The 25370-nt window shown below is 54.5% G+C and overlaps 1 protein-coding gene across 1 annotated transcript; it reads left to right on the top strand.

Annotated features, from left to right (window-relative positions):
- The first annotated feature begins 6646 nt into the window (after positions 1-6646).
- On the top strand, positions 6647-20755 carry TRAM2 (translocation associated membrane protein 2). The gene is made up of 11 exons (XM_026063952.1): positions 6647-6841; positions 9964-10162; positions 12260-12369; positions 12598-12714; positions 15861-15919; positions 16566-16650; positions 16908-16978; positions 17694-17798; positions 18454-18612; positions 19795-19967; positions 20340-20755. The coding sequence occupies exons 1-11, from the start codon at positions 6647-6649 to the stop codon at positions 20411-20413; spliced, it is 1347 nt and encodes a 448-aa protein (XP_025919737.1). The 3' UTR covers positions 20414-20755.
- Positions 20756-25370: the final 4615 nt, after the last annotated feature.

Genomic DNA, 25370 nt, shown 5'->3' with positions numbered 1-25370 from the left:
GCACCGCGGCGGGTGCGCCAGCCCGCGGGCGGCGGCGCGGACCCCCCCCCCCCTCCGGCCCCGGCCCTCCCCTGCGAGCGCAGTGCCACGTCTCCAAGCAGACCGACACGGGAAAGGGGTGGCCGGGGGGGCCTGGCTGAGCAGGAAAGGCTCTTTCTGCAGCAAATCGGAGCGGGAGGAAATCCACTTCCTTAATACCCTCGCGATTGCGACCCCCCCCACACACCCCTTTTTTCCCCCCCCTTTTCTTTTTTTTTTTTTGTTGCAAATGCATTGAATGAGCAAGGCGCTTCCAGCGCGTCGAAACCTTTGTGTGTGTGTGTGCCTGTGTTTATTTAAGGGTTGGGGGGTTTCTAAATTAAAGCTCGAAGGGCCAGCTGGCTGGGGTGCGTATTCCAAAACCGCGCGTGCAAATGCTGCAAAGTCGGGCTGCAAGTTTCGTAGTCATACTTGGGGGGGAAAAAAATAAATAGATCAGGTAGGTTGCATCTGTATCGGGGTTTTTCTCAGCATCGCTCCAGCAGCTGGGGTTTTTTTTTTGGGAGGGGGGTGTGCTGGGACCAGGCATGGCCACTGCTTGGCCGTGAATCCCGTCCCCGCAATAGCGCGGGCTCTTTGCTGGAAGGGATCCTGGGGTTTGGTGGATGCAATGTTTGGAGGCCGGTGTGGAAATGCTTTTTCCTCTTTGCTGTGGCTGGAGGCGCTGAAACTCCCGCGGGAGCCGGGCCAAAGCTATGGAAGTTGGAGGGCCCCGGGCATGGGATTTGCAACAGCTAGCTTTTTTTTTTATTATTATTATTATTTCTATGTCTTTTAATTAAATCTTCCTGAGTTGCTGAGAGCCGGCGATGTCCTGTGCGTGCTCCCTGGGGCAGACCCCAGGGAGATGGCCGGAAGCGCTGCGGCGCGAGCCTCGGCGGTGCCGGGTGCTCCCGATGCTTCGCCCCTCGGCGGAGAAACGCAGCGGTGTTTCCAGTTTTTTGCCATCCTCCGTCAGCATCTGCCCCGTTCCTCCCCGTGGCGCGGGGTTTGCGCAGGGTTTTGGATGACGCTCGTGGTCCTTTTTCTGTTGGTTTTTCTCCTTCTGCTGATTCCCCTGGAGGGGAAAGCGTGGTCCGCTCTTCCTCGGCCCTCCGCTTATTTGCAAAGCCTCCGCGGGGAGTTTTGGTGGCAGCTCCGACGATGCTGGGTCGACGCCTTGCCGGTGCATCCTCGCTTGCCCGCATCCTGCCAGCAGCGCTCGCTCCGGACCCGCCACTCGGATGCCACCTTCCTGGCCGCGTTTCCCCTTAGGCTCGTCGCCGCCGAGCGCAGCCGGCTGTCCCAGCGGCGCGAGGATCGGCGGAAACGGCGGAGTCCGGCTTCACAATAGGCCRTTTCCTGCAGCGGAGGATTTCCCTGGGACGCTTTCCGGCAGGCCGCACGACGGGTGGATGGGATTTAACCTTTTCACCGGTTGTCGGCCGCTTTCGGGCGCGCAGCCCGCAGGATTTTGCTCTTCCCGAGCCTGCGGGGAGCCGCCGCGTACTGTGCGCGGGGAAAGCCAGCGCTTGCTTGTTCCACCAGCAGTCCAAGAAYGGCAAGAAAAATCTCTACTTTTCTTTTTTTTTGCCTGAAAACCGGTTCGATCGACTGCATATAGAAACGCAAAACAGGTGGTCTCCTTCCTCGCTCTCCAGACAGCGCTGCGGTCGCTTTGCATATCTCTCTTTCCACCCTGGTTTTCTGAAAAATGAAACCAAGACTAGATAGGCTTGGCTGACCCTGCAGGTGGCCGGCTCTCTAATACCTGCGTTACGGCACCGGTGACTCCTGCGCGCGTTATCAGATTGGCTGCCCTCTGCACCGATTGCCTTTTGGCCTTGCTCTTTTCCTGCGATCTCTGTATTAGATGAGCCCACTTCTATATATGCACGTATATTTTATATAGGTATATGGTATAGGTTTGATTTTAAAAATCCGCTTTTGCTCCAAAAAGGCTCAAGACTGGCCGGAAACCTGCCCTCCGTGTCGTCCGCTTGCTGAATTTAGACGTGGTCTTTCTGCCGCTCGCTGTGTCGCAAGTCAGGGCGTCCGTAGTCAAAACCAGCCGCCTGGACGGGACGGCCTCGTAGCGAGCAGCGCAGCGTGCGGGAATGACTTTTCCACCCAGACGTGCGATGCTTTTGCCGTGCTTCCCCCCCCCCCCCGCCCCCCGTTTATAGCATCGCGTGAGTCACGCTCTCCCCAGCGCCGGGTTATGACACTGGCGAACGAAGGCGGCTGACGAATGAGCTGCTATTTCCAGGCTTCCTGCTAAATATACTTTCCCCTCCCAGATCCCCTCTAATGCGCGGCTCGGGGAGCGCGCTTTGCCAAAATTAAGAATTAAGCCCTTGGCAGCGCTAAAGAGCAAAAATAAAGCGTGTCTCTGCTCGCCTCCCCTTTGCCGGATGAGGAAACTGAGGCATGCAGGGGATTTAAAGGGTGAACAGTTTTAGGGGGAGAAGAAAGAAAGAAAAAAAAGGCCGAATTTAGGTCTGCTTTTGTAAAGGGAATAAAGAGAGGTGCGTGTGCAGTGGCGATAACCGTACCGTGCTGAGAGATGTGTGTGTTTGTGCAACTAGAGGTGCCGCAACTCCCTCGCGGAGGGTTTTTGTTAAAGCCTGCTGTTTACCTTTGCAGGCTCTGGTCCAAAGTTTGGTCTCCAGTTTGCGCACGGGGCTTGTGTCAATCCACGCCGCGGATCAACAAGTTTTTCTTTYGATAAACGCTCCGGCTGGCAGCAAWGAAAACCGCTTTGAGGGAAAAGTCTTCCAAAGCGCGCTTATCTTTTTAATTCTTTTTAGTTGTTTTGCAAGCCCTGGAAATGTTTTCCCGGCTTAAACGGACTGCACAGCCTCCCCCAGCCTCCCCCACGAGAGATTTGGAGCCGCTTCCTTCCTTTGAAGCGGTTATAACCCAAACAGGGCTGCGGGGTAGCCGCGGTRTTTGCACGCCTGCGAGTGAACCCGAGGTCCTGGCCGTGGTCACGTGGAGTTTGGTGGCCGGGGTGAAAACAGCACAAATCCCACCGGGCTGAGACTTTCGGGAGTCGTTGGGGTTGCTGAAAAGGGGACCCGGTTTTCAGAGGGAGGGATGGGACCTGGGAAGGATGCTCAGAAGTTGCTCCTCCAAACAGTAGGGCTTGAATCCCAGGGTGTGTTTTAGTACGGATCCTGAGCTGCCGGCGCCTGGATGTGCAGGCTTGGAGGCTTTTACCGAAAGCCGCTTGCATGCCTGAGAAGTAAAATCGGGTTTTTTGATTGGAATCGTGGAGCGTTTTAGGGCAAGGGAAAAAACCATCTGCTAAAAGGAGGTGAGCTTTGCTGGTTTGCATTAGGCGGCTAACCCCAGGCGAACAGCGGCGTGAGTTTCTCTAATCGTTGCGTTACTGGGGAATAGATGGGTTAATACGTTGTGACCGTTTGGCCTTAAATATTTATATTAAAGCCTGTTCGATCCTGGCCTTCGAGGTGATGCCCTGCTGTGACGTTTGTCCTCGTTGCTCCATCTAACGCCGGCCGCCCAGGAAGGGACCGAGCCCCATCCTGGCTGCTGCAAGCGTCGCGGAAAAACTTGCTTTAACGCGTTTCGGAGGTCTCGTTTGGGGGAAGCGAGCGATTCCGGGCGAATCCTCGCCTGGCTGCTCTGCCGGCCGGGCCCCGCTCCGAGGGCTGCGAACGGCGGCTGGTGCCAGCGGGCTTGGCGAGCCGCCCGCGGCGCTGCCGGGAGCAAGGTGAAGGCATCTGGGAGGCGAAGCATCCGCTCTGTTTGCTCGGCTGCGCGAGGGAGGCGGGAGGCGCTCGCTGAAGAGGGCCGGGGCGCTCTGGCTCTGGTTCTTTTTTATTTATTTAAATTATTATTGTTTTTTTTTCCTTTTCTGGTATGAAGTGTTCCCAGGTGTTGGTTGCCCTTTTGTACCTGGAGGGCCCTTGGATTTATTGCAGCTGCCAATGGGGTTTTCTAAGCACTGGGATTTTCAGAGCCCCAAAACACGCTCCGAGCGCTGTCCGGGGGCATTTTCCCAGGAAGCGGCGTCCCACGCTGGGTGAAGGCCTGGAGTTGCCCAGCTTTTAACTTCAGGCCACCCTATAGCAGAGGGACTTAATGATCCACCTCCRGGACATGACCGAGACCACCGGAGACCCGGCGCTCCTGAAGATGCTATTCCCTCTTCGTGGCTATAGAGAGCACCCGGGGCAACTGCTTCCCTGATTTGGCTCATTCAGGCACATCCCTAACGTCAGGTGGGATGAAGCCAAGATGAAGAGCATCTCCCTCGTCTCCTCTGGCAGTGGTGGATTGCGCGGATGTGCTCTCAGGGCAGAGCAGGGGGCAAATGAGGAATATGCTGCCTTTTCCGTACGGTCCCTGCTCAGCTCATCCCACGCAGGCGAATCCTTACCTGCCCTTTGAATATCTGCAGCCAGATCTTTGTGATGTCCTGTAGGATTTGGGCTTCTGGCTGCGCTGAAAAAAGCCTGGCCATAAGAGAAAAAAGCAAGGAAAGAAGCAGGCTGGGGAAGGGACCTCACTGCATAACAAAAAATAGCCGGAGAAGCTCAATTTTGCCAGCACGGTTATTTGCCCATGGCATTTTCTCCGCTGGATGGTGGCTCTAGCTCCACTTACCTGTCTTGCATGACTTAAGTGTGTCTGGCTCTTTCTCTTCCGTTTCAGGATCTCGTTTCCGAACGAGCAAACAGAAAGCAGCTTCCCGCTGCACGTTCCAGTTTTTGTGCACTAAATAAACCTGAAGTTGCTCTTCCTGTTACAAACTTCTGCTTGCGCTGGCCCGTCTGTGAGATGCTGGATGGCAGCTCTAAAGCTCTGCCAGCACCGATACTGGCCTGTTCTTCCCCAGCCGAGGAAACCGCGTTCCCGCCTTGCAGCGGGGAGTTGGAGATGGGGTTGCTGGAGGTCGGGAAGCCGGACATGGATTTAAGCATCCATCACGTTCCAGTCTCTATACGTTACGCAGGACTGCACAGAGCAATGTATGCACCGTGGCCGCGGGCGCTTCTAGCTGACGTCACGGAGGAGATGCGGTGAAGGTGACAGCTATGTCCTAGGATTTTGGAGCCTGATGCTCAGTTCCCGGAGCTTCGCATGTGGCCTCGGTTAAATCGCGTATCCCTCTGCGCCTGCGGGCAAGACGGCGACGGAGGGGTGTGTTGTGAGGACTTGCAGGAGGACGCTGGTCCCTCTGTGGACTCAAAGGACTGGGTTGCTTGCTGGATTTCGGCCGTGTTGGAGCTGATACAAGAGGGTCAAATAAACACGACTTGCTTCCTGCCTGTGGGATGCCTCCGTCCGGCTGCCTGCAGCCTGCGGAAAGTGGGACGCAGCCCACAGCAGCCAGTAACATCCGTTCCCGAGCGGTTTTTGTCACCGTCAGGGATGCYGGGGTGTCACCAGTGTCCTATTAAAGTGCCCTGCTGGTGCGAGCTGTCACAGAGCCACCTTGCTCACCTTCTTCGCGCTGGTCTGTCCCATGCGCTTTGCTCTCGCTCTCCTGCAGCACTGCGAAACTGCGGCTGGATGTGTCTCCGAGAGGAGATGTCCTTGTCCAGAAGTCCTCACGGCAGTGAGGAGGTGGAAGTGGGTCTGACAAAGGGCGTACAGCGAGAACAGGATCCTGGTGGCCTCACAGGTCGGGSAGTCTCGGAGGATATGGGTGAGGAAGCTTATTTCTGGTTCCTGCGATTCCAGCGAGGAAAGCACAAAGGTACCAAGTGAAATTTCACAGTTCCTGTCTTAATGGCCTCTTAGAAACCCCTTGTGCCCTCCTTTGCCTGGGCATCAAAATGGCTAGGATTGAATTTCAGAGCAAGCCCTGGCCTTTGTGTCRTCCTGGCTCCTTACAGCCAGCAGCAGGCATGGAGAGATGTGGTCCTCCAGCCCACGGAAAGGCAAAGGCAGGTTTATAGGTGGGACGAAGCATTGCTCGTTCCTCAAGGAACGTCTGCTGAGGAAACCTTCCTGCTAGCCTTCATGAAAGCCACCAGATCTGCCCCCTTCCAGGCCATCCGCAAAAGGGGATTATTGGGGTACTTGCAAACTGTGCCAGGGCTGAGCGCTGTGCAGAAGCTGCTTCCTCCTCTCTGGAAAGAGCGTGCCTGGTCCTGAAGCTCAGACCGTTGCTCAGAAAGGGCCAGACCTTAAAGGTTGCTTTAAGGCTTCTAAATTTGAAGAGAAGTCAGTGTTGTGCATTGGGAATTGCAACTGCTTTGGCTATGTGCACGGGAGACTTTCTCCGGTCCTGTCCCAGTCGTGCTTGCTACTGTGGCATGGAGGATTCATGTCCTGCATGGCAGACGTGGCATTTTGTACAGGTAGAAGAATGTGCCAGAAGGGGCCGAATCCTTCCTGGAGTGACAAATTCAACAGGAATCAATGGGTATTTGCATCTCATGCTTAGGGGAAGCTGCAAAGATAAACCCCCTTCCAAACTTTTCTGGATGAGGAAGCAGCGAACTAGCCTGGAAAGAGGTAACCGAGTGCCGGCGACGCAGACGTGGAGCACTGCCCTGCTCTGTTTGCAGCGAGAGCCTGGCCGTTTGGGTAAGATCAGCTGGCGGAGAAGCTAGCCGAGCCAAATGTCACTTGGACAATGCTGGCGTCGATGGGCAAAGCAACGCCCGGCGAGGAGCTGGTGCATCTCCTGTGGCTGAAGGAAGAGTCACCTCGGTCCTTGGTCTGCAAGAGCTCTTGGATCCACGCGGGAGTTTCGCCTGAGGCTTGGATAGATGCAAAGTCTTCGGTGCCTGCTGCCGTCAGCTCCTGCGGGACACAGCATCCCATCCCTACAGCAGCCCAGGTACCGTGAGGTTCTTGCATTTATTTCATGCTCTGCACCAGCTTGGGATGGGATTTGCAAGTAAATCCAAAGACCCGTTTGTCATGCGTCGCTCCAGGATGAGGTRACTTCGCTTCTGTAGCCAGCGAGGTTTGCGAGAGCCAGAACAGTCTCCTAAAGCCAATTTGAGGCCACGCAAAACGCTTTTTCCCRTCTCCCTCCCCAACCCTGCCCATGGTGTCCCTCTGCCTGGGCAAAGTGTCTCTCGCTTCTCTATAAACGGAGCACAACGCGTGGGATTTCTTTTCTAAGGGGGGCAGGGTCGGAAAGCCCTATCTCCCCCCGCGGAGAGAGRACTGGCGTTGCTTCCCGCGCTCCGGGCGGGCGCTCGGCCGCGGCAGGGGTGCGCTCAGCGCGCGAGCGGCGGCGGAGCGGGGCAGCGGGGCAGCGGGGCGGCCGGCCAGCGCGAGCCCGTTGCTCAATCCTTGCGGGGGCGGGAAGGGGAGCGCTTGGCCAAGCCCGCGTGAGCCGTGCTCGGGGACGTTCGGTCGTCTTCTCACCCCCCCCGCCGCCGCCGCCGCGCCGCTGGCTGCGGCCYGCAAGACGTGAAGCAATATTTCCAGTTGGGTTTTTAATAGCCTGCTGCAGCTTTCCAACGGTTTGGGCCGCTCCGCGTGAAAGGCAGCGTGTCTGCAGTCGCGCTCGAAGGCCGTGGGCTTTTTTGGAGCCGCTGCATCCGCGGCCCGGCGCTTGTCAGCGTGACGTGCCGGCCTGTTGGGAAGGGGAGGAGTGGGGTAGCGTGGCGGCGTGTTGTCATGTTCCTTGGAAACACCAGCGCTTCCTATTTTTGTGCCTCGGATTTCAAAACAACCCACCGCACCGCTCGCAGAGCCAAAGCGCGTGCTGGCTCCCGCTGCCGCGGTCTTCAGCGCAGCGTCTCGCTGCAAGCAGACGGTTCCTCCGTTGGCCCGTGAGAGGCAGGGTGAAGACACCCGCTCTTTGGAGAGGGGAACTGAGATAAACACAGTTTGGGGAAGTCGCTTAATCAGTGACGGAGCGTGGCTAACGAACCCAGGAGCCCTGACACCAGGGCAGTGCTTTTACCAACGGCCTACTGGGTGTTTTATTTGTTTGGTTGGGTTTTTTTTGGCATAAATGATATAATGCAAGCGGTATTTATTATTTGAATCTTCTGCAAAGAGGTGTGTTCCCATCTCTGTGCGGCAGCAGTATTTCGTGCGTGAATTGGGAGGTGGCATGTATTGAGCCTTGCAAAAGTGCGAGTGGCTCTTGCTTCCCAAGAAGCCATGCTGGCCACCACCTCCCTTCTCGTCCTCGTTCTCCTCCTAGCAAACGTTGCTTGCAGTCATCTCTTTCCCTTTGCAAATAGACCCCAAGCACTGGGACAGGCCACCAAATCTAGCCGTGGCATTGGCCAGCAGCCCTCCTCCTGGGAGGAAACCCGTTCCTGACCGCAAATCTGGTGACAGGTTTAATCCACCAGCAGGAGGTCTCTGCTCCTCTGCTCTGGCCACCACCATGCACCAAACCAGGTGGCTGGAGGCGGCTTTAACTCCTGGGTCTATYGGGCCAGCTTGCCTCCAGGGGAAAAAATTCCCTTGCAAAGCCAATTAGTTGGAGGGTTGGCCAAYGAGCTGAGCTGCCCCATAACTTCTCAGAGCTTGGTGGGGTATCTGTGCGGCCACGCGTGCACCTGGCGTTAGCGACCAAGGCTAATGCTGTGTGTCCTTTGATGTGCAACGTCCACGTTCCCGGGAAGGCTGGGCTTTGAGAGGGTGAAAATCTCCTGCACTCCAGAAGAGGAGAAGCCGCTTGTTGCGTTGGGTCAGGGYAAGGAGCAGGCTGGTGTCGCAGCTGGGAGACTGGCGCTGGACATCAGAGCTCCATCCGTGCCGTCAACCGGGCTTTGTGTCCGGTGGGATTCACCCTGGCTCTTGGGGGAGCTCGAGGTGAGGACAACCTYGGGAAGGCTCCTCTGCAGATGCAACGTGGGCGACCGAGGCAGCCCTGTCTTGGGATGCTCGGCTCTGCCCCGCCACCGCGTGGCCTCCTGCTTCAGCACTGGGGGTGGATTCATTCCAGGGCTGGACCTTTTAATTAAAGGCAATAAATTAAGAGTGAGAAGCAGAGCCCTGGCTCTGCAGGAGGCCCAGTGTCTCATTCCTGGCCTTTTTGCCAGCCTGTGACGCTGCACTTGCAGCTGGGATCTGGTGCGTTGACAGCGACGGGCCCTTGGAGCTGCCTTGTCCTCCTCCTTAGGGCCCGTTCTGCGCAGCGGGATAGGGCTCCCGGTGTCCCCGGGGCGAGCGGCTCCTGCGCGAGAGCAGCCCGAGGGTGGATGCTTGTCCTCGGAGAGCAGAGAGCTTCCCCGGTCAGGCTTGCTGGTGGCTTTTATGGCTCGGTGGCCGTGATGCTTTCCCGATCTCCTGCCCGCCTCCGTCTTTCTCCTTCCTCCCCAAAATCCCATGCGTTTCCCACGGGGGAGCTGCTTCCTCTCTACGATCCCCTTTGGGAAATCTCCTCCCTAGCAATCATTTTGCTTAAATGCAAYTTGGGGGCTTCTGCGAGCGGAGCTGCAGCCCGAACACCTCCCCTTCTTCCCTGCATTGTTTCCCCTGGAAGTTTCGCCTTTTTCCAGCGCGGTCGGAGAAGGCCGGTCTCTGGTTTCCCACGCCGCGCGAAGGCGCTGGGTAAATAGCCGCGTCKGCTCCCCCGCCTCGCGCTCCCACGCCTCTGCCCCTCGCTGCGCGGCCGGCTTGAGCCGCTCTTTCCTCTGCGGTGATTAACTAACGGGGCAGCTAATTGCGGCCGAGGACTTAAGGAAGCGATTGCTGGGACGGAGGCTGAGGGTTTGCACGGGGGACGGTGGGCGCTGCCCATGGGACCTCAAGCGCCAGCCTTCGTTGAGTCCGCGCGGTGCCGGCCGGGTGGGGACATCAGGGGTTGGACCAGCATCACCCGCTGCCTTGGTTAGGAGCGGGRCTCCATAATAAAACCAACTTTTCAATCCCTTTCTTCATGCTCCCTCGGAAGGGGTAATTTTTGAGAAGATCAGCATTTAAGAAGATGGTTGAAAACGAAAGCTCGCTGGTTTTAGCGATAGGAGACGATGGGTTCTGCAGCGTGGGACGGGTTGTTTTGGCGGGGCTCGGCGCCGCGCGGCGGGGCGGCGGGGGCAGCTCGCTGCAAATGACTGGAAGGAGCTTGAAACTCATTTGCTTTTGTTTTCTCTGTGTGTGTGTGTGTGTCCCCGACAGGTTACAGCCAAGACTGCCTTCCTGTTCATCTTACCTCAGTATAACGTTAGCGTGCCTACAGCAGGTAAGAGATGCTGCCACCGCAGACGTCCCTGCGGGAAGAAGCGAACCGTGATGTGCCCTGGCCCAGGCTCACCCTCCGCGGCCGTATGCTGCCGGGGGACCTGCCCGCTGCTAGAGGGGACTCTTTAAATAAGAAGCATTGGGAGAAAACAGAGCTTGGGCGGTTCGGTTCACGCGGACCGTGGCTGCCAGCCCTCGTGCTGCAGGGCAGGACTGGGTTGGGGTCTTCCCGGGCTTGGGAAGAAATGCTTTCCTCGTGCCGAAGGGGGTTAAATGCTTCCTCCCTCTGCCGGCGAGAAGGAATTGCCCGATTACATGCCCAGGGTGGTTTTGCGCCCTGCTGGGGCGCGGGGGGGATTTAACCCTTTGCAAAAAGGCAGGGGCTGCACAGGTAGTTCCTCTCTCGCGTGGTTTATTGGCCAGGCCAAGCGCTGGGGACGCGCAGCCTGGGTTGGCGGCGGAGGAGACGCAGCAGCGGGAAGCTGCAGTTAATTAGAAGTATTTGAATGATCGTCCGAGGGAAGAGCAGGATTGTCGGGATTAATGGAAAAAAACACATTTATCTAAGGATAAAGAGGGAGGCACATGGAAAACAGAAGATTTGCCTGTTAAAATCTTTGAATGTCATGCGGCCGGAGAAATCGTCCAGCTTCCAGATTAAATTGTGGTCTGGGCTCCCGTATAGCACAGTCCAGACAACTTCCGCTGCTGCGTCCTCCTGTTAAGTGGTTTATTCTTCCCTGCTACCAGCAGTCTGGGGGCCCACGTAATTATCTCGCTAGCGGAAGGAGAGCAGCACCGTTACGGAGAGAAGGCAGTGAAGTGTGTAGGGAAGAAGGTAGCTCAGGACATAGCAGGGGAGACCGGCTGGGCTAGCAGCTTAGTGCAGCGAGCTTGCTTGGAGGAAGGTTTATTGCTAAAGTGATTTTTCTCCAAGGCTGTTTCCTCTCCGTCGCAAGGAAGATGCCGCTGCCTGTCAGCCGGCAGGCTCTGCCTTGTGGCTGGCGTCTCCTCACGTTTAGCACAAGTACAGCTCCTGCTAGAACAGCTTGTGAAATGCTCTGGAGAAAGGAGAGGAGACCGAGCAGTTACACACGTGCATAATATTTTCTTCAGACTCGGCATTTTTTTTATCTTATGCTGGGGTTACGAGTTCTGTGACACAGGCAGCGTTTTCCTTGTGTTTCTGCACAGCACCTAGCTCACCGGCTCCTCGGGACCAGATGATGCACAGCATAGCACCGGGTGTCATAAAATGTATTCGATCCATATTTGGTCACCTAAAATCTTAGAAATCCGGGTGGAAACTCCCGTTACTCCAAGCCACGGCCCCCAGGCATGGCTGTGGCAGGCTGGTTACCCGAGGGCTTACACAGCCTCCTTCTGCCACCCCTTCCCGTGCATGCCATCACCCAGAGAGCTTTTCCCGGCATCTCCTCGTGTAGTAACGCCTCGGCTGCGAGAGGCCAGGGCTGGGAACAGTTGCCTAAACACAGACATCTGGGGTATTTTGGTTGCTGGCGGGGGTCTCTCGTCTGGCCTCTGCCTGCCRCTCCAGAAGGTCAGGGCCTCCCGTGGGTCTTATTTCACAGCTCTGTGCTGCTATCTTGGATCTCTTAATAGCACAAGGCACCTATGTTTAGACGGCTGGATCCTGCTCCAGTGCTTACAGCAACTTTCAGGAGCGAGCGAGACACGCTGGATGTTGTATGACAACAGGCGGTTGACGTGCCCTGGAAGTCGTGGGATGTCCTCCATGCCCCTGCTCCAGAGGAAAGCAGGCCCACAGCACGTCCCGCTGGGAATTTCTAAACCCTAATGCTCCGAGTGGGGTGTCCCTGAAAGCCTGAGCAAGGCCTGTCGCTGGCTTCTGCGCTGCTTCAATGTATTATTCCCCCTCTTAATCCCTGTATTAGGTAGGGCTTGTACCATCGATAAATTCCCCTATCTGCAGCAGGGCTCTCTCTGCCTCCAAAGCCAGGTGGCCCCATCCAAGCTGCGTGTTGGGAATAACTCCTGGCTCTCACTAAGCCTTAAGCCCTGCCTGCGAGTCGTTTGGGTCGGAGTGATTTGGTCCGTCCATTTGGTGTCTTTGCAGACGGGGAGCTGGTCCATTATCACTACGGGCTGAAAGATCTGGTCACCATCRTCTTCTACATCTTCATAGCAATCATCCTGCACGCGGTGGTGCAGGAGTACGCCCTGGACGTGAGTGCCGCTTGGCGTCTAAATAGCAAACCTACGGGGAGGGCATGGGGCACGTGGTACCGCTACGGTTAAATGCAGCTCTGGTGAGCTCTGGGGGTGGTCTTTGGGGTTGGGGTGGAAATGTGGGAGCCCTAACCTCTGGGGAAGGAGAAGAGGAGGGAGAGTTGTTGACCCAGTGGCTCATGTTTTTCTTTTTTTTCCTTTCTTTCTCCCTCTGCTTCTTCCCAGAAAATCAACAGGCGTCTCCATCTTTCCAAGGTCAAACACAGCAAGTTCAACGAGTCGGGGCAGCTGGTTGCGTTCCACCTCACCTCCGTGATGTGGTGCTTGTACGTCGTGGTGACGGTAAGGCACGGTGCCTGAGGTCGGGTTTGGCTTCCCTCCTGCACCGACGGGTCTCGGTTCCTTTTCTGGGGGTTTGGCCGGCGAGTCCTGAACCGGCGCTTTCAGACAACGGCTCTGGGACTTTCTGCTGCTGCTGTCAGCTGCAGGGAATCGGAAGAGCAAAGCTGATGGGGAGAGAGCAGGGCACGATACGTTGCCTGTGAGTTCCTCCTTACGCTATCATTGCCCATGGTCGGGCGCAGCTCGGAAAYGGGGGGAGAGGGAGGGAGCAGGTCCCCCCACCACGTGCTTTGGTGTTCCCCCTGCCCCTTATTTTTCCTCCGAAGCRAAGGGCTGAGCTCAGTCGGAGGATGATCAGTGCAAGCCCAGGCGGTTCGCTTGGATGCTAAAGGCAGTTGGTTCGGAGCTGCGTCCGTGCTTTCAGCTTTCCTTGCTCTTCAGGCGTGTTGGAGGAGTTGCCCTGGGGCAGGGTTTGGAGGAGGCTACCAGGTTTGGTACCCACGATGCTGCCGGCGATGCTGCTGGCGGCCCCACTTCCCGCAGGGTGGCGGCGAAGACTCGCGGTGCTGAGAGGCGTTTTACGTGTCTGGAAGTGTCAGTCGCCGGACTTTGCTGGGCTCGGGCAGCGCGATGCGGGGGGCCCGGCTGGGGCAAAAGGCGTTTGCAGAGGCGCGTGAGTGGGAAGAAGTTTTTGCACCTCCTTGGGAGCTGCGGTGACCTAACGACGTGGACTGCAGTCGGGCAGCGCAGAAGCGTAGCCCCGTGGTAGCGACGTTCGCGAAACGGCTTTCCGCTCGCTCCTTTTCTAMGCGACGAGCTTTGCGCGGAGCCCGTGAGCCCTGCTTTTTCCACGGTGCCTGTTGCAGCTGGACGAGGCAGCCAGGAAAGAGCATGTGAAAAATGTCCTTTCCCCGGCGTGGACGCAAGCGGGGAGAGGGCCAGGCTCTGCTCTGTGGAAGCCTCTCTGGGACGCGATGAGTTAAACCGGCTTGGGACTTTTTTCCCAAAACATTCCCCTCCGTGCAGAGGGGACGCGGAGCAAGGTGTTCGCTTGATTTTCAGTTTTCAAGTGGAGTGGGGTGTTTTTCCAGGCGCTGAGCAAGCGCGGGCTGGGCTTATTTACCTCCTTATGCGCATTTAGTGCGGCTGGGGTTTTAGGATGCCCTTTGCAGGGACGGGRGGAGAACGGGCAGTTGCTCGCGATGCCTCGCTTGGCAAGGGGGGGAAGTCAGCAACGAGGAGGGCGCCGAGAACAGTGAAACCACTCAGCACCTTGGGTTGCTCCGGGGACGTTTCCACCCAAAACAGCCGGGAGAAAAAAACCTGGAGTTGAAACGCTTTGGTTTTTTTTTGGGGGGGGGGACGGGGTTTTTAGATCTGAAGAGGAGGGGAAGAGCACCAGAAGGTCCCAGATAAATTCCCAGCGGTTTGGCAGCGTGACGCGATGACGCTACGCCGCTACCRAACGGAAGGGCCGGCCGCCGCTGGGGTCCGGACGCGGCGCCCGGCCCGCTCTCCCGACGGATGCTTCGCGAGCCTCGGGAGTGGGTCTCCTCCTCCGCTGCACGGCGGCGACGGCGGGGGGGGAGAGGTTCCTCCGACCCGCGTTAAGGACCCGCTGCCGCCCCCGAAGCAGAGGTCTGCTCGTGCCGCTCCTTCCCAGCGGGGCTGCGGGGAGGGGGGGCCGGCAGGGGAGCTTTTGCAAAGCAGTCGAGGCTGCTGGTTTGGGTTTGTTTTTTTTCCTTTTTTGGCGCTCCCCCCTCGCCAGACCCATGCCTYGGCGGCTCCTGTGCAAACACGCCGCCGTGCCAAGGAGCCCCGAGGGCCGCGGCGCCGCCTGAAAGAGCCTTCAGAGCTCTCCGGCCCCGCTGCCTTGTCCCCCCGCCAACACCCTGCCCTGGCCCCGGCTCGGCATCCGCTGTGGTTTTTGCAGAGAAAACACTATGAATGAGGGTGAAATGGCGCTTTTTTTTTTTTTTTTTTTTTTGCCTCCGGCATCGGGTTGTAGGGGGCTCCCCCAAAAGGTGGATGCGGGATGGCCGGTCCTTACCCTGCCGCAATTTCGGAGGTGGCTCTTCCTCCAGTCCCCTACCTCGCTGGCTTTTTCAGCCCCTTCATCTCTGTTTTTTCTGGCTCTTGGAATCAGAGCAAACGAGCTTATGCCGGTTTTTGATTTTTTTTGTTTTGTTTTTGTTTTGTTTTTTTTTCTCCCCCCAGTGGGAAGGGCTTTCAGCCTTGTTTACTTTCCCCGTGTTTCCAGGAACTCTGAGATCCGTGTAGCATCCGTAGCGTTGACGCAGCAAGTTCTCTGAAGGCCCCACGTGCGCCCCGGGCTTCGCAGAGCAGGTCGCTCTTTGAAGCGTTCGGGCCTCCCCCCAACCCCGGCTGCTCTGGGTCGCGCTGCCGAAAAGAGGGCATCGGGCGGAAAGGGTGCAGGGGACGGTGACAAACGGGTCCTGCGCGGGATTAATTTCCTGCGCAACCGTCGCTCCGCAATGCCCGGCCCGGGATCGGGACCCCGCGTTGTCCGGTGCCGTGCAGACGTGGGGCGAGAAGGTGGCCCCGTCTTGTAACTCGCCCTGCAAGCATAAGGCAACAGGCCATAGGGGAATGCAGGCAGGGGGCGAATTAAGTGATGCARTGCATATTTAGTTATTTTTATAAAGGTTTTCCAGTTCCCTTTTTCTTCATAGGCGCGCCTTTTTGCTGAGCTGGTGCTCAGGCTGGAARCGCTGGGGTGGAAGAAGCCCCCTGGACCGTGCGCGTGGTTCCTTGTACCTGCGCTACCGGCATCTTGCCCCTGCGCTTCCAGAGCTTGCGTGGCCCAAACCCYGAAGCATCCTACCCTGAGCTCGGAGCCCTTTCTGCAACCAAGGAAGCAACCTTCAAGCCCCAAACCTGGAGGCCTAATGAAACTCGAGCGGGCTGCTAGAGACCCGTGAGCGCGGCTGAGCGTCGGCGATCTCAGCCTTGGCTTGCCCAGCGGGGCGCAGGTTTTAATGCACGTAGGTCGTGGCAGCTCCGAAAGGACTCGGACCTCTTCCCCACGGAAACCTCCTCTGGATCTGACGTCGCGTTAGCCCGCCCCGTTGTAACCTTGCGGTGCCTGTTTCTTTTGCTGAAGGTTCGCATCTCCTCTCTTTCAGGAAGGATACGTATCGAACCCCCGGAGTCTGTGGGAAAACTACCCTCATGTTTATCTTCCGTAAGCACTCGCGAGGGCATTTTTTTTCTTCGGCTGACCGCTTCCTTCCTCTTTATGGTTTTCCCTGTGGCTGGGAGCAGGGTGCTGACAACGCAGCGCCCTTTGCACGCAGCCTCCAGCTCCCTCCTGCAAGGACGCCGCGGCGGGATCCTGCTTTTTAGGCGGCTCAGGGTGGACGGTGGCAATCTTATTTGCAGTCCCGTGGAGGGTATTCCTGGAGGCAGGTTTGTCTGGGGGGGACCTCCAGGCTCCGTGAGTCATCCCTGCTGCTTACTCCCTCCATCACCTGGTGCAAGCCACTTATTTGCTCTTCATTTTTCGTAGTAGAAACAAAGAAGCCGGGGATATAATCCTCTGTTCTTGGCATCTTGCAAGAGTGAGCATTTGGTTTGCCGAGGGCATGGAGACCACAGCACGAGCAGCCGGATAAAATCCAGGCGTGACTAGCTCAGTTAAACATGTAATTTCTGCCCAGTAATGATGCCTCCTAAATCCAGTGGCTTCAAAGAGGCGGAGAGATTGCCTGGTACCATCTGCGGTCGGCTCCGCCACAGTCAGAAGCCTTCCCGGGGCCCTGAGGCTGGGGGGGCCCCCATGATCTCTCCGTGCCCTGGGCTCTCTCATGCGGCTCGTCCGTGCGTTTCAGGTTCCAGGTGAAGTTTTTCTACCTGTGCCAGTTGGCGTACTGGCTGCACGCGCTGCCGGAGCTCTACTTCCAGAAGGTCCGCAAGGTGAGAGCCAGGCGGGCGCTAAGAACGTCACCCGAGGTGGCCGCAGTGGTTGTAGGTTGAGAGCTGGGGGGGGTGCTGGACCATGGGGACCACCACTGGAGACAGCTTTTGGAGCGTGGATCTGGATGCTGCTGTCCCTCAGCTGCCCGTGGTGCTCTTGATGCCGTTTGCCCACCAAATTGGGGAAAAGCGAGCTGTGGGATTTGGGGGTGAAGAGACGTGAGGGGTTTAACGCAGCGCCTTTCTGCCCCTGCCAGGAGGAGATCCCTCGCCAGCTGCAGTACATTGCTCTCTACCTGGTGCACATAGCCGGCGCGTACCTCCTCAAGTGAGTTGGCTGCCCTGGCCTCCCTTCCTGCGCCACGTCCGGGACGGCGGGCCACCTCGTGGTTCTGCGTCGGGTGCTGAGCTGCTCCTTTTGCAGGGCTGGCCTCAGCATGGGTCACCCTAAAAGCTTCGGCCCGTGGGAGTAAAATAGGTTAAGGAGGCTCTTTACAAAACAGATTGTAGTTGACTTGGAGAACTCCCTGCTGCAGGATGTTAAAGTTGAACCGTTTTCACAGACCCAGCTAATTTTCAAGTACTTCAGCCAGTTTTTGCGAGTGCATAAGTCACCTCTGTTCACGATGCACTGCAGAGCGAATGTTAATCTGAGGACCCTTAAGCAGAGGCTGAAGAGTGCATTTTCCCTGGTGTCAGGGGAAGCTCTCCCCCCTGGGGTGCATGCCCAGCACGGCACATGCAGGCAAGCTCTTAGCTTTCCTCTGGTATGGACAGAGCAGCGTTGCCAGAGGCTCGAGTTTTGTGTCAGACCGGTCTCTTCCAGCCTCTGCTACTGGTTTGGGCCACTTTATCACTTTGTGGCTTGATGTTTTAGGAGATTTTCCTCCCCCTGTGATCCTACAGCCCCTGCTGCAAAGAGGTCTGGGTTTTGGTTGGCGCTTGCTGCAGTTAAGGAATTGCAAGGCAGATGATATAGCTGGATATGAAGGACTGAGGATGACCAGCCCAATAATTCTTGTTTCTTCTCTCCCTCTTTCTAGCTTAACACGCTTGGGGCTGATCCTCTTGCTGTTGCAGTATTTAGCTGAATTCTTCTTCCACATGGCCCGCCTCGTCTACTTCACAGATGAGAACAACGAGAAGCTGTAAGCAGGAGAGCTGGACATGGCTTTCCTTCCACTTATGCAGCCGATGCCTGGGAGAGCCGCCTGCATCCTGAAGAGCCCAAGGGGCTCACTCTCAACTTCCAGCTCAGTGTTGGTGGGCAGCGACCTGGGAGGGAAGGGCAGGACCTACGGCGGGTCTCAGTTTCTGACAAGAGCCAGTTTAGGGTACGGTAGGGTAGGGGGAGTCGAGAGCAGGAACGAGGCTTGTTGAGCCCTGCTGTGCTCTGTGTTGCTTTGTGTTGCTCTGCTCACGTCAAAGGTTAGTAGATAGACAGGGCTGGTTGTGTTTGTCCTGCTGCAGTGTGTGTATGTGTGTGTGTGTTTATGTGCAAGGCACCACTGTGGGCAAAGATATCGCGAAACTGGGCCCCAAAAGTGTAGTGCTGAGCAAAAACCTGATGCTTGGCAGCTAATACTCCCCTCTTACCTCCATTGAAGYGTCAGAGGATGAACGCTGATGGTGTGAACCTCTGTTGAGAATGATGTTTGGTCTTGACCTGGCAGAGGCATTTTATCACCCTGTGGCTTCCTGAGTCACCATCTGCCATATCTGCCAGGGCATATGCCACCCAGCTGGCTGAACTTCATGATGCTGATGCTGGCCCTTCCCACACCTCTGCTTGTCTTCCCACAGATTTAATGTCTGGGCTGTTGTGTTCGTGGTCACCAGGCTCTTCACCCTCACCCTTTACATTCTGGTCATCGGTTTTGGGCTGCCTCGGGTGGAGAACCAGACCCTTGACCCTGAGAGAGGGAACTTCTTCAGCTTCCTCTTCAACAATATCCTCTTCAGGTAAGGAGCTGTCATGTCCCCTACCATGTCTGGGGGTGGAGGGGGCTGCTTTTGTATCATGTGCTTTCATGTATGCTCGTGAAATCGGGAAGACACTGAGGCAGAACTAAGCTGTGAAAACCTCTCACTTAAGTTCCTTGGTGGTTTTCTCCCATGGTCGGTTTTGCTGAGTTTGGAAACCCCAACAGGGATCTGAAACTCCTTGGGCTGCCTCTAAGGAAGATCTTAGCAAGCTGGGATGGTGGGGAGGGAGCAAGAAGGAGTGAAGGCTACTGAACCATGGTAGTGGGGAAAAGCCAACAAACAAGTTCTTTGAGTGAAGTAACCAGTTATAAAGGATTAGTGGAAGCAGGTATCTTAGACTTGCAGGCCCTTCCTTCTTGTACCCTTAACTGCGCTTACAGGGATGCAGTCRATGTAAAGAAATTTTCCCTTCTGCTTGGAAACATTTTGCTGCCTACTGGCATGGGAACCAGGGGATAGGGTGAGTTCCTTTGCTGGAGCCTTTCTCAGCCAGGCAGTAGCTGTGGGTTCAGTTCAAAAGTCTTTAGGGCAGGTGCTCTGGGTCCGTTCAGTCATTTCCAAGCTTTTTGGAGCCATGGACTAGTGTCAAGCTTGAAGGTTTGGGAGCTTTTCCTAGCTCCCTTCCAACCATATCCAGCTTCTAGCTGATTATACTCTAAAGGCAATACATTTCTACAGAACAGCCAGGGGCCATTTAGTCCATTCCAGCCCTGAAGTCCTGTCATCTGAGAGCTTAGCGGTGGAGAGGGAAAGGGGAACAGCTGTCCTGAGCTCAGGGCGTAGCAGAAAGCAGAGATGTTGGCTGGATGGAGGCTCCATTTCCTACTGGCACCAAGGCCTGGACCAGCTATGTTACTCCACCGGTTTCATTCATGGGGAAGTCCTCTGTTGTGCGTGTGGGTCTCTTGCACAGGAAAGAAGCACAGATTTATTTTGAATTGGGAGGCAGGGTTGTGCTGGGGCTGAAAAGGGCTCTTTCTCAGGCAGCTGGTGCCTGCCTCTGGCACCCAGGTGGCCGTCCAGGCGGCTTGCAGTGGTTGGGGGCCTTGGACACTGACCCCACTGGGTTTTGGGAGCAGGCCTCTTGCTTCTCAAAGGCTGGGTTCGTGGCGGCCTCGTTCCTCTGTTCTCAGCCTGCCTCTTCTCCGCCCCTGCCAGAATGAGTGTGCTGCTGTTGGTGTGCCTCTTCCAGGCCTCGGTGATGTGGCGCTTCATCCACTTCCAGCTGCGGCGCTGGAGGGAGTACTGGAACGAGCAGAGCACCAGGAAGCGAGCCGCCGCGGCCGCCACCGGTGCCAAGCAGCAAGCCAAGCCTCTCAAGAGGGACTCGGGTGAGTGCTGCGGCCGAGTGGCCGGTGCAGGGCTGGTGAGGGTCGGGGTGGGACCACGTCAGGCACGAGACATCAGCCCTGYGGCATGGTGTCCCTGCTGTCGCTTCTGCCAGGGGCTGCCAGTGGGGACAGTGCTCCAGGGATGATGCCTCCTGCCACTCCTTGCTGAGCCTGGGACATCCCTAGCAGGGTTGTGTCCCAAGGGCCACAGCTCCAAGCTAATAGTGTTTCTCCCCTTGTTTATGGGCTAACCCTAATAAAACTAAGGCCATGTAGGTTTTGGCTTTTTGCTCCAAGCCTAGGCAAAGTTTTGGCCTATCCAGGGTGATGTGGGACAAATTGTTGTCCTTCCACCCTCCGCCCCGTCTCCAGGTTACCATGAAAATGGAGTGGTGAAAGCTGAGAACGGGACCTCACCGCGAACCAAGAAGCTCAAATCACCGTAGAAGCAAAGGCTTGTCTATTAGGGAGGAGGACGAGATACCAGGACTAAGAACCAACCCCTCCTCCCTGTCCTCACGAGCGTCATCTTGAATGGCTTGGAAACCTGTCATCTTTACAAGGTGTCTCTCCGTCTCCTCCCTTCCTTTCTTGCTCTCTTGAACCATTTGCAATAAAACCAAAAAGGTCCCTTTCCCCTATTCCCTTCCCTTCATAGGAGTGTGTTCCAAACCTCCTGTTTTTGTCTTCCTCTGTTTCATTGTAAGTCAGTGTGCAATTTTTTTTTCTATTTTAGTGTTTGTTTTTTTGGTTATTTTTACGAATGCATCATAGATGGTTCCAAACAATCCTTTTGTTCTCTTCTACAGTGTGTTCCTCCCCTCCCTTTGTGCTACTTCCCTGAACCCCTGGTTCAGGGACACGGCAGCTTGAAGGCACTGGGTGTCTGTGATGAGAACAGACACCTGGAGGAAGGTGGTGGGGCTCTGTGCTCAGTCATGGCTATGACCRTTAGGCTCAGGGGTGTTCTTGGGTGAGGGTTGCCTCTCTGGGGACACATCTGTCAAGCACTTGGCAAGTGCTACAGGATGGTGATGCTGCAAATATGTACCAGGATCCAGGGGAGGAGTCTTGTTTCACAGTAGACTTCTGGTAAATGGGATTCCTCCAACCCCTGGTTTTGAGCTAATTTCAGAGAGCTGTGCAGCAGAGAAGGCAGAAAAGTTCCCTCCTCATACAGAATCCCCACTCTATGAGCACATTTGTTGACTGGCTTGGGTCCCATCAGACCAGGCCCTTTGCCTACTTGAGTGTGACTCATGGACCTGGTGTTCTCATGGCTCTTAACCATGTCCAGATGAGCAAACTGTCTGCTGCGAAGGGTTTTGCATTAATGGGACTGTGCTCTTCATGCAGTTGCCTTAGCCTTCCTCATCCCTCCCATACCAGTCCAGCTGTGCCATCTGTAGCCATCAGCTTCTCTCTTTGTTTCCAAAGGATACAGAGCTTGTATCCACCCAAGGTGCTATCAAAGGCAGGGTTTCTTCCAAAAACCTAGCCCATTCATCCCTTTCTGAGCTGTGAATGAGATGATAGGGAAGGGAAAGGAAGTCAGGGGCTACAAAAAGTAGCTTGTATATTAGGAAAGGCCTGACCTGTGACACATAGCTGTTGGCAGGTGGAGTTGTCCCAAATCTACCTCAGAGGCCATCTGTTCCTACAGACCACTTTTCCCTCTTGCTCCTGCCTGTTGCCATCTGTACATGCTGGCAGGAGATTCGTGGGAACCAGCTTGGTCCCCTGCTGCCCCTTTGCTGGAGAGTAGCATCTCCTGCCCAGTGTTTCATGCGTCAGTGCCAGCTCACTGAGCAGTGGGCCTCTTTTTGGTGCCGTGCACCGGTCCAGATTTGGCAGATGTGCAGTAGACAGGCACCTCTCATCCCACAGCTCTCCCCTGGGGGAGTTTCTGTAGCTGGGCTTTGCTGTTGGTGCCTCTTGTGCAGCAAAACCAGCTGTAGCTTTTTTTCTGCTTCACTATGGCAGGAGCAGGTGACTGGTGTGTGCTCTCGGCTGGCGGAGAAGAGGATGTTGCTGGTTGCACAGGGTCAAGGAGAGTGAGGACACTCTTAGATATGCAAGTAGGGATTGAAGTCTGCCTTTTTTGTGGGTGAGGGATATGCGTGATCTCTTAGTGTCCTCCTTGCTCAGCCCTGTGTGCAGCTGAACTCTGTGGCTCTCGTCAAGTGTGATTCTTGCACGTGCTCTCTTGCGCATGAGGCTGGAGCAGTGTCATCCTTCAGATCATTCATGTTTTGGGGAATGGGTGACAGTTGATTTTCTGCCACTCTTAGAGATGAGGGTTTTTTTCTTCTATAGGTGTCTTTGCTCTCTCTTCCCCTCTCCTTGTTGAGCCCCAGCTAATGCTGGGCACAAGATGGAGAAAATGTGCAAGAACTTGAGTACAGTTGGATAAATTCCACTTGCTCCTCCATCCCTATTACTCTGAATGTCAAATGAGATGTTAGCAGGAATTGGGAAGAGGGGTTCCCCTGTTTTCAGAGGAAGTGAGGAAAGAAACTTTGGAGCAGAGCCCCTGGTGGTACCTTACAACTGCTCCTCTTAGTCATTGCCAGACAGATAATAGAACTTTTGGCTTGAACAGAGACTGCAACAGTGCCTACAGTGCAACATAATAGGAGAGGAAAAGAGCTTTATGTTAGGGAGGACGCAGAAAAGGCCTAATGTGAAAGGCCTTTCCTTTCTGCTGCCTACCTCCCTTCCCCAGCCATCCACTGCCATCTGCCCTCCAAAGAGTGACTGCTGGCTGGCACCTCTCCATAGCCTTAGCTGGTCCTTTCTACAAAGCAGGTGCCTTGTACCAGCTGAGGTATTGACTTTGTGTTAACAGATGACACATACAATCCCAAAAAACTGGCTGCTGAATAATTCCTCCTCCTGCCTGCTTTGCTTCAGGCAGCTTTTCCACTTGCACAATCCCGCGTCTTCATAAAGTAGCTAATTATGCTTTGTATCCCAAGTGCCTTATGTTGCCATGTAGTCTCTTGTACTCTTGATCTGTGTACTATATCAATAGCTATACGCCCTCCCTTTTTACAACATATGTATGACATATGCTACATTTATGTGTTTATGAATAGAGCTACCAGAAAAAAGGGACAGTTTGTTTTGGAAGCATCTCCATGTTTTCTTTCTTTATCCTGTAGGATGGAGGGGGGGGAGGGTAGCCCTCCCCTGTCGTTAGTCCTCTGAAATCCCCTTCCTTCTCCTGTTATGCTCAACTGCAGTATGACCCCTAGGGTTTTTTTGTGCTGAGCCTTTGCTGTAATGCACTATCAACTGTCATTCCAGAGCTTTGTAGTCCTCTGTCAATCAGAGGGGCCACCACAGGCTGCTTCTGTGTTTGTCTTAATATGAACACCATCCCCCTAGCTGCAAGCTTGCAGTAACTGGTTCTACAATCATGGCTTTTCTCAGCAGACCAAGCCTTCCCTCCAACCCAAAGAGCTTTTTTTTTTTTTTTTTTCCTTCCCAAATGGAGTATTTTCTCTGCAAGTCCCTAGTGGTGAGTCTTTCCTTGACCATTCTACATACAAAGATGCTGAGAGCCTGCTTTTCTCGAGTGGATACTCTTCTCATGCCCCATCCTGTCAAACCCTTTGTGTTCTGTAAAAAATAAAAAACAAAAACAAAAAAACAGGAGCTCTTGTTCACCACAGTGTGGAAAGTGTTAGAGACTATGCAAAACTGCAAGTCCCTACTTTCCGTGTAACACTGTTGCTTGCTCCACACCCTTCCTATGGGCTTGTGACTGCTTCTGTAGTCTGTGTCCGTTATCCAACCTGAGAAGGCCAGGAATCAAGTAGTCTGTGATTTCTTTGGTGTGAAGCATAGTGTTTTCCTGCCCCTAACCTAGAAAAGCTTTCAAGTACCAGATCTCCCTTCCTGTCATAGCAGGGAACGGGCTTGGGAAGAGAAAGGGTGGAGGAAGAACAGATGTAGCATTTCACATATAATTTTTGAGTGACTTTTAAATAATGGGGCATTACAGTTGCATTTTTTTTTAGGGTTCTTTTTTTCTTATTCATCATGTGTGGGGTTAGTAAAGAAGAAGATGAGTTCCAGTTCCCCTGTATGTCCCTCTACACTTAACTCACCATTTAAACATGTACTTTTGGTAGGCTTCTCTGTTGGAGTAGAGGTGGGGAGAAAGACTACTCTAGGATGCCTCCCCCCTGCAAGTTGGTCTTGAAGGCTGTAGATATGCTGGCTTCATTGCAGTGCATGGGGGTTTACAGCAGCGTCTGACTCTTGCCTTAGGTGAAGTCTTGGTAGATGGAGTCTGTCTGACTTGCGTCAACAGTAGATGGAGATTATAGTGGTCTGACTACCGTCTTTCTGTAAACTTCATGAGTGTGTAATAGATGGTTTGTTTGGCAGGCTTTATATGAAACTGTGAAGTATGTTTCTGAGTCTCTAGGCTGTGTGGGGGTTTTTTGGTCTCTTTTTTTTTTTTTTTTTTTTTTTTTGTTTTGTGTTTTGGGTGTTTTTTTTTTTTTTTTTTTTTTTTTTTTTTTTTTTTTTCCGGCAGTGGGGAAGAACGGATGTTGTAAAAGCTAGGTGGGGGCATGTAGCTTTCCTTCGGACACGTTGAACTCCATGGACCAAACTTCAGCAAAGGAACTCAAGGAAAATTCTGTTCTTCCATATTTATGCTTTAGTGCAAACTTCCTAATTTTGGAGGGGGTTGGGGGGGAAGTAACAGTCTCAGATGTTTTATCCCATTTGTTTCATTCTTCCTGTCACTTAAGTTTTTGTATGGATTTTTTTGATGTTTGTTGTTAAATGACTTTTGTGATAAACTCAACAAAAGTATTTTCTGAAATAAACAAATAAAAGGCATAGATTCTTCCACTGCTGCTGTTCACTGATGCTTCATCACTCTGCTAAGCTGTATATGTGTTTACAAAGCAGGCTGGGATCAGTTTTATGTATTTCTCTCCTGCCATGCCAGACTAGTCTGTTCCCTTTGGTGCAGCATGTTGTATCCTCATATTCCCTGCATATGGGGTTCATCTTCTCAAACTTTCCATGTCTACAGCGTGGACAGCTGCTTCTGAGTTAGTTATCTATATATTACTATCTCTCTATATATGTTACTATATCTATATGTTATGTAACTATAGTTATCTATAGTTGGGGGTGGAGAATAATGGCATTGGCAAGGTATGATTTCTCTGATGTGGTTTAAGTGCATACTTTATGTTGAGATAAATTGCAGGCTTTCTGCAGCTGGCTCTGGGCATGCAACATGATTTGGTTGAGTATTAGGTTACGGTTCATAGCATGTACAGAAAACAAATTCTGATTTTCTATTCTATGGCCCACAGCTCCAATAATCTCATCTATAAGTCCCTGGCCTCTCTGGAAAAACTGATTAGGGCG

This window comes from Apteryx rowi, unplaced genomic scaffold (genome assembly GCF_003343035.1).
Source record: "Apteryx rowi isolate R43461 unplaced genomic scaffold, aptRow1 scaffold_205, whole genome shotgun sequence".
Lineage (NCBI taxonomy): Eukaryota > Metazoa > Chordata > Aves > Apterygiformes > Apterygidae > Apteryx > Apteryx rowi.
The sequence above is the reverse complement of the archived record's forward strand: the minus strand, read 5'-3'. Positions and strand labels throughout refer to the sequence as shown.